The 12,419-nt window shown below is 42.5% G+C and overlaps 1 protein-coding gene across 1 annotated transcript in view; it reads left to right on the top strand.

Annotated features, from left to right (window-relative positions):
• PXK (PX domain containing serine/threonine kinase like) overlaps positions 1-12,419 on the top strand; it is a 136,388-nt gene that overhangs the window by 70,996 nt on the left and 52,973 nt on the right. The window contains exons 5-7 of the mRNA XM_073592217.1: positions 2,023-2,100; positions 2,193-2,266; positions 5,247-5,321. Coding sequence (XP_073448318.1) covers positions 2,023-2,100; positions 2,193-2,266; positions 5,247-5,321 — 227 coding nt within the window. The remainder of the gene's footprint in view (positions 1-2,022; positions 2,101-2,192; positions 2,267-5,246; positions 5,322-12,419) is intronic.

The following is a 12,419-nucleotide window of genomic DNA, read 5'->3' as shown; positions in this document are numbered from 1 at the left end:
TTGCATTTGGTGAAAGCGATTAAGAGGACACTGAAAGCCCGAGCACCGATACTTGCAGGACTCCAGACTTGGATCTGTTCGGTCTCTGATGTGAGCGCTGCTACCCTTCTTTTCCTATTTCTTTGTCTAGCGTGTTTTATCATATAATGGACAAATAAAAGCCAGCTGTAGCAGCTGCCTCTGATGTCTACGTGCGGAGATGAAATACCTTGCTTTTATCAACACATGTTCTTCTAGTGTTCACGTATTGCACAGAACAAAGGCCCCCAGCTTTGCTATAATGATAGCTTTAGCAGATGTGACAACAGAGAGAAAAGGGATATATGGACACCTTCAAGAGGAAATGAACTCTGGAAGCTGTGCCCATAAAAAAGGCAAGCAGAGGGAAAAGGACCACTATTACCTGTGGTACTGATCTTTCTCAATTATTGACTTAAAGTGCAACTAAACACAAAACAGTTTTTATTGTGCCTCCTGTGCTCCTGTTTACCGTTATCTTTGAAAGTAAAAGAAAATCCAAAATTTTGGGTTGTCCCCAGAAAAATAGAGGGAAAATCTTCCAATGGTGACACTAATTCTGGTGACCTGGGGGTCCCCAAGGAATTTTCTTAATTTGCAGGGAAATCTCCCTCCAAATCTTTTGAAGCCTAGCAGTGCCTTAGATCTCACACTGTAGCTATATTCAGCTGTAGGCACAGGAAGTGCATGTTTATTTTTATATTTATCAGGAGGGATTTAAAACAAAAGGTACATTTTTAAGAGTACTGTATATTTTTTTTCAGGTCCACTTTTGGTTTTGGATGTGCAGTTTTTAAAACTACATCTTGTATAATCCAAAGCAGTTGTCTGCCTAGAAGAACAAAAAAAAACCAAAGGCAAAGGCATAATGAGCTAGTATGCACCGCATACTAGCTCATTATGAAATGCTTACCTTAGAACGAAGCCCCCGCACCGTCTCCCGGTCACCGCCGAGGGAGCTGGCATTTTGCCTCTGCAATTCTTCAGGGTTTGCGGCTCCGACGCTGTGGGTGGCCAGAGCCACAAAGACATTACTCCCACGCATGTGCACGGGAGTCTTCTTCCTGGTAAGGAGCTCTGATTTTCTGGCAGCATCCGCCAGACCTTCAGAGTGCATGTGCCGCTGACGTCAGCGGCTGCATGCAAACTGAATATCTTTTTACGAGATATTCATTTTACCTAGAGTTAAGCCTTATTATAGGCTTACCTTATTATTATTATACAGTATTTATATAGCGCCAACAGTTTACGTAGCGCTTTACAACTTGAGGGTAAACAGTACAAATACAATACAATTTGATACAGTAGGAATCAGAGGGCCCTGCTCCTTAGAGCTTACAATCTAAGAGGGAAGGTCCTGTAGATAAAAATGTGCTAAAGGAGTATACAACCGCTTTACTAGTTTTTAAGTTTTTTTTTTTTTTGTTTTTTTTTTTTGTTTTTTTTTTAAATCTGCTGGGGGGTTAAAACACACCTAATTTAGATTTTTCAGCTTGAGTTACCTGGCTCTGTAGATTTGCAGCTGCTTCTACAAAGGCGCCCCACTGCTGGGTTTTTAAAGTCCCACTGCAGCCATTTTGTTATAGATGAGGCTAGAGTGGGGAAGAATTAGAAGGTCTCTCAGAATGTCAGTGTCCCAAGGCAGGGATTGCTAGCGTTGATAAAATTAGTTCTCAAGAAACTCAAGAACCATGAAGTATGTCATAGGATTCTTGCATCTGTAGTATAGCTATTTGAAGCTACCAGGTGACAGTTTGTTTTACAATGAGATTGATAGGGCATTAGACTGCTGTAGATGCTTTCTATTGCCCCCTTTGGAGGTTGGAAAATAAAAATTGAAATCAGGCGCATTCCTTGCCATTATCGAGCAGGTGGTAGATTTTTTCTTAGGAACATGTTATGTTTTTAATTATACATCTTAAGTAATAGATAGCTATGAATAAGTAATATGCTAAAATAAAATAACTGATCATAAATAAACAAATTACTGTTCTATTTGCACAGAAATTGCCTTGCAACAAGTGTCCATGTTCTTCCGATCAGATCCCAAATACGAGGTGATGGAGCCCCTTAAAGACATAGGTGAGTGAAATTGTGTGTAAGAATCATCCATGTCTGAAATTTCTTCTGGCTCTGATATCCGTGGATCCCATTTTATGTTTTTTTTCCCATAGGCTGGAGATTACGGAAAAGGTATTTCCTAATGAGATGTAAAAGTCAGCCAAAAGAGCATCTTGTGTTAAGCTGGGTAAGTGGATTAACTGTCCTTCCTGATTCATTTAAAGATGCTCTCCAGGCAAAATATAAAATGAAAGCCTGAGAGCAGAGCTTATAGTACCCACTGACCAGTTGTGTGTTTATATACCAGTATATATATTTGGAAAGGTACAAAGAATGCATGAAGTGATCTGAATTCAGGGCATGTGCTAGTTTTAAATATAGGGAAATTAGAATGGAAATACATAGCAGGTTTTGCTGTTTTTTGTTTTTTTTTAGGACAGCTAGTCAAGAATAGATCATAACAGCCTCCAGATGAATGTGCAATGTTGGGTCTGTATTTGGCTACGCAAAGGGTTAAAGAGGAACGAAATCCTTGAAGCTGTCCCAAAAAAAAAAAAAAAAAAAAAAAAAAAGCAGGTAGAGGGCAAAGGATTAATCACCAGTATTGCCTGTGGTCTCCCCTCAACTGACATTCCCCCTTTACAGATTTACAATGCCTTGTTCAGCAGTTTCTCTATGTGGAGGTGGCTGTCTTTGTAGAGGCTGGGTTTTTCCTCCTCATGTCAGAACCTCCAGCAAGGAAATAATTAAGCAGCAGAGTAGGGACATCTCCAAATCTTTCGGTGTTAGCAGTCAGAGGCAACAGTGCCTTTGATCTTACACTGCAGATATACAACTATGGGACAGCAAGCACAGGAGGGCCTAGGCACACTCACATACCAGGAAATACACCGCTGTTTTTCACAAAAGGTACAATTTTCAGGATACTGCCTAGGCACAATTACCATTTTTATATGTTCGCTATAACATAGCAAATCTACACTTTTTGGGTTCAGGGCCACTATAAGTAGTGAGAAACATTGTGTTGGGGTGAATTTTATTTGCACAGGAGTACAGTGCTGAGAATTGTAAAAAAAAAAAAAGAGGAAAGAGGGATAAAGAAGAAAAATGGGGGCTGGAGAGGGTAGCTGGGTTATGTATGGAATGGAGAAGGAATAATGTGCACAAGAAAGGAAATACAGATAAGGAGAAAAGAGAAGCACATGGGTGCACCACCTTCCCTTGAGTACATTGTTTTTTTATCCAGTACTGCAGCAGTCTACCTCACCTTTTTGTGATGATCCTGGAAGGTATCTGCTGATGATGCTGGAACAGTACCCTTCCTTCCTCACACACGGAAAGCTTTATGGAAAAAATTCCAGCGCTAAAAAAAAATCCAATCAGTCAGATTCAAACCTACCTTAAATGTTTAAATCTGATTAATGATGCAAAAATGCAGACAAAGACGGAAGCTACAAAGTGTTATATTTCAGGAATTACTCTCTTTCTGACCCTTTTTGGCAGGGGTGTCAAACTGCTGGCCCTCCAGCTGTTGCAGAAATACAAGTCCCATTATTTATCTGTCTATGGAAGTAATGCTTGTAATGCCTCCATGGGACCTGTAGTTCCGCAACAGCTGGAGGGCCGCCAGTTTGACACCTGTGCTCTGTGGGGTGTCTGTGGTTTATTTTTTAGGGGGTTACACAGAATTCAGAATAAGATATTTTTGACTTAATATAAAAACATTAACACATTTGCTGTGTTTATCGGGTAGTATTAGTCACTCGCTGAATAATTTAATTTGTTGCCTGAAAGTTAACTGGTAGTTGTGTTCACCCCTCCTCCTCCACGACAGCTCCTCTTAAGCCGGCCATAGATCGAGATTCGGCCAGTACTGAATGAATTTTGTTCCAACTATGGGTAGGCTGGGTGTACTGAAGTCGATCTATCGATCAACTTCAGTACAACCAGCCTTTAGTTTTTGTTTTTCGTTTTGATCAGTGCCCGCAGTTCTAGCCGCCAGCAGTGATCATTGTATTTTGATGGCTGGGAAACCTCCCACTGTCAGAATACAACTAGACCAGCAGGAGGAATTCATGTAAGGCAACACAGTCAGTGTTGATGGTGGAAACAAGCTTTTTTTTTTTTTTTTTTGCTTCAACCAGTGGTTGAAGAAAAGAAACTTGCATATTGTATGGCCTTACCTTATCGGGACAGGAAAGTCACAGAAAAAATTAAAAGGCCCACCCTCATCTCCTCAGCGTTTTACCTGTCCCCATCAGTATATGAGAAGGTTATTCTTGTTGGCCCATGTTTTTTATTATTTATTTATTTTTGAGCTCCTAGAGTTGCACTCTTTCCGTTTTTAAAGATTTTAAGGATTACTTAGCCAGTATGCTCTTCAGGTGAAGATGCTGATTTAAAAAGGTGGTCATACAGTCTTTATGTGACAGGTATAAAATGAGGTGGGAGGAACAGACTTTCAGATTGATGTTGTTTAGGTGTTGTGGAAACAAGATTACCAGTAAGAGTAATCCCAGATTTATCAAACGGCACTGCTCCAAACATTACGCCTCATGCAATCGCCATGGTCATCCTGGTTGCTGCAGGCTCAAAAGGCATGTCATTGTTTGCTATTGAAGGGGCACTGATAAATGGAGAGCTGTACACCGCAATACTTTTGGTTGAACTGTCTGTTGTACAGCTGGCAAAATGATGTCCCCATCTGGAGGTCACCACTTCTTTTCACTGCGTTTCACCGAAAATGAATTGATCACAAGGATGCTTGATCCTTCTGATCAAGCCGGCAAAAGGAGTTAAGTGCATTTGACCTCTGACCTCTGCCCAATGTGAACCACTTGATCATAAAGTAACAAAAGTTATTTAACCACCTCAGCTCTGGAAGATTTTCTCCCCTTCATGACCAGGCCATTTTTTGCTAAATGGCACTGTGCCATTTTAACTGGCAATTGTGTGGTCATGCAATGCTGTACTCAAACAAAATGTATATAATTTTTTTCACACAAATAGAGCTTTCTTTTGGTGTTGGTCACCACTGGATTTTTTTTTTTTTCTGCGATATAAACGAAAAAAGACTGAAATTTTGGAAAAGTGCAATGAAGGGGAGGACGCTTGTGTGTTATTGTCTGAATATAAAGGCATTGATATTGTTTCCCTATCTCTGGCAGGCTGATCTGGGTCCGGAAAAATATTTACAAGATAAAGATTTTCAGTGCGCGATAAAACTCATGCCATCGTGGTCTGTGAGTATACGTGACTCTAAATCTCCCTATTTATAAATCATTTGTTTTGTAATTTGCAAAATTTGTTTATTCAGCATGCATTCACTCCCTGCATTAAACCAGTGCTCAAGTTATATCACTGTATAATAGAAGTAGGTAGATATATAGAATCGCCAATTTATTATTTCTCACATTTATTTCTTTAAAGATCCTGATATCCTATTTCATGTGCTGTTTTTTTTTCATGGCAATATCCTATTCCATCAAGTTAAAATTAGGATTGTTGTGGGAATGCCTGTACTGTGAGCTGGTTGTGGGGGGGGGGGGGGGGGGGGGGGGGGGGCAGGGAGATTACGTAGGCAGGCTTATGGGTGCGAGAGCTTAGAGTGGGTATAAAATCACTGGCATCGTGATATTCTGTAGAAGCCTAAAACAGTGGGTCTTGGGAAACCTTAAAACAGGGTTTGAGATTTACCATTAATGGGCACCTACTCCTAATTGATCATGCTCCCTTCATACCCCCATTCCCAATTGTCCAACAACTTAAAGATTATGCTATCACTTTGCTCTACGGCTTATGTTTCAAACACAAGGCCCGTGGGCTAAATCCAGGCCATTTAAAGGGGTTGTAAAGGTTCGTGTTTTTTCACCTTAATGCATCCTATGCATTAAGGTGAAAAAACACCTGGCAATGACAGGCCGTCCAGCCCCCCCGTTTTAGTTACTTAAGCCTGTTTAGCTGCTCGGCTCATCCCCGGTGTCCTCTTCTCCACTAAGTCTCGGCGTTGATTGGATAGATAGCAGCGCAGCCATTGGCTCCCGCTGCTGTCAATCAAATCCAATGACGCGGCTGCCAAGGGGCAGGACCGAGACATACACTCTGTGTCTATGGACGCAGAGTGTATGAGACGGGAGGTAACCCCCTCGGGAGAGAGCTTCCCGAGGGGGTTAGCTATTGTGGGGAGGAGCCAAGAGAGCCGCCGTGGGACCCCAGAACAGAAGGATCTGGGCCACTCTGTGCAAAACGAGTTGCACAGTGGAGGTAAGTATAACATGTTTTTTTTATTTAAAAAAAATAAAAAATGAACCTTTACAACCCCTTTAATGTGACCCGCAGCCCCAGGGGGAGGGTCGGAGGTGAGATGTGGACAGCCTGTGAAGGAGAGCTGAACACTGCACACTGTGCATAGCACACCCCTGAATTCTGCACTCTGTATGTAGAAAAGTCCTCAACACTGCACTGTGTACACAGCACACCCCTGAACTCTGCACTATGTATGTAGCATACTCAACACTGTACTTCTGCACATAGTGCATCCCTGAACCCTGCACTCAGTACGTAGTACACCTCTGAACTTTGCGCTCGGTACTTGGAGTACATGTACATAGCTCATCCCTGAACTCTGCACATAACGCACTCTTGGTATTTATTGTCCCTATAAGATCCTTCCACTGTGCAATTAGGCCACACCCACCATTCGATGCAGTTTGGCAGCAGGGGGTGTGGTTGAGTTCCTGCACCTATTCTCTGAGAAAAAAAAAGCCCTGCATAAATGTACAGTTGTGCTCATAAGTTTACCCTGGTAGAATTTATGATTTCTTGGCAATTTTTCAGAGAATATGAATGACACAAAAACATGTCTTTCACTCATGGTTAGTGTTTGGCTGAAGCCATTTATTATCAATCAACTGTGTTTACTCTTTTTAAATCATAATAACAACAGAAACTACCCAAATGACCCTGATCAAAAGTTTACATACCCTGGTGATTTTGGCCTGATAACATGCACACAAGTTTACACAAAGGGGTTTGAATGGCTATTAAAGGTAACCATCCTCACCTGTGATCTGTTTGCTTGTAATTAGTGTGTGTGTATAAAAGGTCAATGAGTTTCTAGACTCCTGACAGACCCTTGCATCTTTCATCCAGTGCTGCACTGACGTTTCTGGATTCTGAGTCATGGGGAAAAGCAAAAGAATTGTCAAAGGATCTGCGGGAAAAGGTAGTTGAATTGTATAAAACAGGAAAGGGATATAAAAAGATATCCAAGGAATTGAGAATGCCAATCAGTGAGTGTTTAAACTCTAATCAAGAAGTACAAAATGAGGGGTTTTGTTGAAACCAATCCACGGTCAGGTAGACCAACTACAATTTCAGCCACAACTGCCAGGAAAATTGTTCCGGATGCAAAGAAAAACCCACAAATAACTTCAGGTGAAATACAGGACTCTCTGAAAACATGGGGTGTGGCTGTTTCAAGATGCACGATAAGGACGCACTTGAAGAAAGATGGGCTGCATGGTCGAGTCGCCAGAAATAAGTCATTACTACGTAAATGCCACAAAGTATCCCGCTTACAATATGCCAAACAGCACAAAGACAAGCCTCAAACCTTCTGGTACAAAGTCATTTGGAATGGTGAGACCAAGATTGAGCTTTTTGGCCACAACCATAAACGCTACATTTTGAGAGGAGTCAACAAGGCCTATGATGAAAGGTACGGAGGTGAATCGCTGATGTTTTGGGGATGTGTGAGCTACAAAGGCACAGGAAATTTGGTAAAAATTGTTGGCAAGATGAATGCAGTATGTTATCAAAAAATACTGGAGGAACATTTGCATTCATCAGCCAGGAAGCTGCGCATGGAACGTACTTGGACATTCCAACATGACAATGATCCAAAACACAAGGCCAAGTCGACCTGTCATTGGCTACAGCAGAATAAAGTGAAGGTTCTGGAGTGGCCATCTCAGTCTCCTGACCTCAATATCATTGAGCCACTCTGGGGAGATTTCAAACGTGCAGTTTATGTAAGACAGCCCAAGAATTTACAGGAACGGGAGGCTTTTTTCCCAGAGGAATGGGGAGCTTTACCATCTGAGAAGATTAAGAGCCTCATCCACAAATACCACAAAAGACTTCAAGCAGTCATTGATGTTAAAGGGGGCAATACACGGTATTAAGAACTGGCGTATGCAAACTTTTGATCAGGGTCATTTGGGTAGTTTCTGTTGTGATTTTGATTTAAAAAGAGTAAACACAGTTGATTGATAATAAATGGCTTCAGTCAAACACTAACCATGCCTGAAAAACGTTTTTGTGTTATCCTTCATTATATCTGAAAAATGGCCGAGAAAACCATAAATTCTGCCAGGGTATGCAAACTAATGAGCACAACTGTATATAGTCGTACAGATACAACTTTCCCCTTGATGACAACCATAATGCTAACACAGCCCCCGATGCAATTTAGTTTGACACCCCCGCTCTACAGAGCAGAGTATACTTAGATTAAAAATGCAGAATGTTCTAAGTGATCATGTGATCTGTGGTTTACAAATCCAAATGCAGAGGTTGCAATTCACAAATCTCCTTGACATGTACTGCATTTTAGGTAAATGTGATAATAAAGCATGATGAGTTTTGTTTTTGGGGTGGTAGAAGCAGGGGTGAGGCCATGAGCCCTACTGTCTGCAATTGCCACAATTCCCCACCACTGATGGAGAAAAGAACCTTGGAGTCATTCCCTATTGACAAAACACAAGTGGTTTTATTCCTTAATGACACGATCAACAACAGGGCTTTATTACTTGACGCTGTTACGTGCTCTAAGGAGCTGGGAGACAGACCACATGTATGGTAAGCCACTGGGAAAGGCAGCAACAAGGTTGCAGTTGTCAGACTTCAAGTGACTTCCAACCTTACACTCCTATACTGTAAAGCAGGGGTACTCAACCTTTTAAAGAGCGCGGGCCACTTGATTTAGTAACTGGTTGCGGGTTGCAATGAAATGAAATGGTTCAGAATTTCAAGTTTTTTATTTTGAATAGCATAATTAGCATACAGATTTTAAGCAACTATCGGGATCATCATTTTCAGTGGCACTGTTTAATCACAAAAAAGAAAATAGACAGGGTGACCTGAGCAGACCAATGGTGTGACAGAGATCTAAGGCGGCTTTCACACTGATGTGGTGTGGTTTACCCGCACCAAGGGTGAAGCACAGTGCACCTGCGGATTAGCTGCACTTTGCCATTGACTTCTATTATATCTTGCAAGTGTAGTGCGCTTTCTGAAAGCACGCCAAAACTCCTGCATTCAGGAGTTTTGGTGCACTTTCATAAAGTACACCAAACCAGCAGGATATACAGGTAATAAAAGTCTATGGCTCAGTGCAGCTAACCCGTTGGAAAGCCGCAGGTGCACTGTGCTGCAACTGCAAATCGATGTGAAAGCAGCCTAATAATAACCTTTTTTTTTTTTAAAGTGCTCAAATATATCAATTGCAAAACTAATATGTTTAATACATAATATACTGGCATTGCTAGCAGGCTGTTAGAAAGGCTCCTGTCCCAGGTGGAGTGATGCCAAATGCACCTCACCTGGGACAGGAGCCGATGCTATAGAGGAATCATCGGCTTCTGCGGCTTCTGCTCCCTCCACAGCTGATTTCTTCCTCCGGTGCCAACTCCATCCACACTGATGCTCTGGGATGGTTGGCTAGCTGCGATCTGGGCTCGCTGACCCACCATCCAAGAGCAGAAGGTGGCGGACCACATCAGAGGGCTCTGCGGGCCATCGGTTGAGTACACCTGCTGTAAAGAGTCCAACTCGAAACAAATAATTAGATAGTTACATAGTAGGCAAGGTTGAATAAAGACAATAGTCCATCCAGTTCAACCTTTGTAGGTGCACATGTGTCAGTGTCTATAATTATTTCCCATATCCCTGCTTGTTGTGTTCTTTAAGATGCACATCCAAGAGTCTCTTAAAAAAATCCATACTCCCCGCAGCCACCACCAATTGTGGAAGAGAGTTCCACATCATCATTGCCCTGTAGAAAAAAACCCCTGCAGTGTTTAAGATTAAACCATATCTCCTCCAATCTCATTGTGTGGTCCCGTGTCCTCTTACACTCCTTGAGACTGAATAGTTTTTTTCCTATGCTGGGATCGCCATTGAGGTATTTGTAAATTGCTATCATATCTCCTCTCAAGCGTTGTTTCTCCGGCGAAAATAGATGTAGCGTTTACAGTCGTTCCTCATAATCGAGGTCCGACAGTCCCCTTATTAGTTTTGTTGCCCTTCTTTGGACTCTCTCCAGTTCCAGCACATCCCTTCTGATGACCGGTGACCAGAACTGGACAGAATACTCCAGATGTGGCCTAACCAGAGTTTTATAAAGTGGCAGGATTATAGTTTTTTCCCTGGAGTATATCCCCTTTTTTATGCATGCTAATATTCTGCCTGCTTTGGTAGCTGCAGCTTGACGTTGCATGCTATTGCTCAACCTGTCATCTACTAGGACCCCCAGATCTTTCTCCATTCTTGATTCACCCAGAGGTTCTCCCCCTAGTGGGTAGTTTGCATTTATGTTTTTTGCACCCAAGTGCATTACTTTACATTTTTCCACATTAAACCTTATTTGCCATGTATTAGCCCACTCTGTTATTTTGTTCAGGTCTTTCTGTAAAATTTCTATATCCTGATGTGAAGTTATTGCCCTGCTTATTTTTGTGTTATCTGCAAAAACTGAGATTGAGCTAAATATCCCGTCCCCTATATCATTTATGAATAAATTGAATAGAATTGGTCCCAAGACAGAACCTCGGGGCAACCCACTTACCACTCCCAACCAGTCTGAGTACATGTTATTTATTAGTGATGAGCTTCGAGTTCGAGTCGAACTCATGTTCGACTCAAACATGGGCTGTTCGCAAATTCGCCGAACAGCGAACAATTTGGGGTGTTTGCGGCAAATTCGAATGCCGCGGAACACCCTTTAAAAGTCTATGGGAGAAATCAAAAGTGCTAATTTTAAAGGCTTATATACATGGTATTGTCATAAACAATGTTTGGGGACCTGGATCCTGCCCCAGGGGACATGTATCAATGCAAAAAAAAGTTTTAAAAGTGGTCGTTTTTTCAGGAGCAGTGATTTAAATAATGCTTAAAGTGAAACAATAAAAGTGTAATATCCCTTTAAATTTCGTACCTGGGGGGGTGTCTATAGTATGCCTGTAAAGGGGCGCATGTTTCCAGTGTTTAGAACAGTCTGACAGCAAAATGACATTAATGCATTGCCGGTCCGACAATACACATAGAAGTTCATTGATAAAAACGGCATGGGAATTCCCCACAGGGGAACCCCGAACCAAAATTTAAAAAAAAAAAGACGTGGGGGGTCCCCCTAAACTTCCATACCAGGCCCTTCAGGTCTGGTATGGATATTAAGGGGAACCCCGCGCCAAAATTAAAAAAAAACGGCGTGGGGGTCCCCCCAAAAATCCATACCAGACCCTTATCCGAGCACGCAACCTGGCAGGCCCCAGGAAAAGAGGGGGGACAAGAGCGCCCCCCCCTCCTGAACCGTACCAGGCCACATGCCCTCAACATTGGGAGGGTGCTTTGGGGTAGCCCCCCCAAAACACCTTGTCCCCATGTTGATGAAGACAAGGGCCTCATCCCCACAACCCTGGCCGGTGGTTGTGGGGGTCTGCGGGCGGGGGGCTTATCGGAATCTGGAAGCCCCCTTTAACAAGGGGACCCCCAGATCCCGGCCCTCCCCCCTGTGTGAAATGGTAAGGGGTACAAAAGTACCCCTACCATTTCACTAAAAAACTGTCAAAAATGTTAAAAATGACAAGAGACAGTTTTTGACAATTCCTTTATTTAAATGCTTTCTGCTTTCTTCTATCTTCCTTCATCTTCTTGTTCTTCTGGTTCTTCCTCCGGTGTTCTCGTCCAGCATCTCCTCCGCGACGTCTTCTTCCCTTCTTTTCCTCGGGCCGCTCCGCATCCATGGCATGGAGGGAGGCCAACACTTTGGACATGAAAATGTCCTGTAAGACATTCATGAAATGATGGGCCTTTAATGAGTGCGCCATCCCCTCTGCCCAGTCAATATCGGGATAATTGAAATCCCCCATTATGATGACATTTCCCTGTCTCGCTGCCATTGCTAACTGTGATAATAGGTCCCACCCCTCCTATTAATTTCCCGCTTCTTCTCTGAAGTACTACCCATACTGATTCCACCCCCCCCCCCCCCCCCCCCGTCACATTCATAATGTCGCTCCTCTCTACCACCCTTGCATCATTTTTTACATATAGACACA

Source organism: Aquarana catesbeiana, linkage group LG07, assembly GCF_042186555.1.
Source record: "Aquarana catesbeiana isolate 2022-GZ linkage group LG07, ASM4218655v1, whole genome shotgun sequence".
Lineage (NCBI taxonomy): Eukaryota > Metazoa > Chordata > Amphibia > Anura > Ranidae > Aquarana > Aquarana catesbeiana.
Note: the sequence above shows the minus strand (reverse complement) of the source record. Positions and strands in the feature narration are given on the sequence as shown.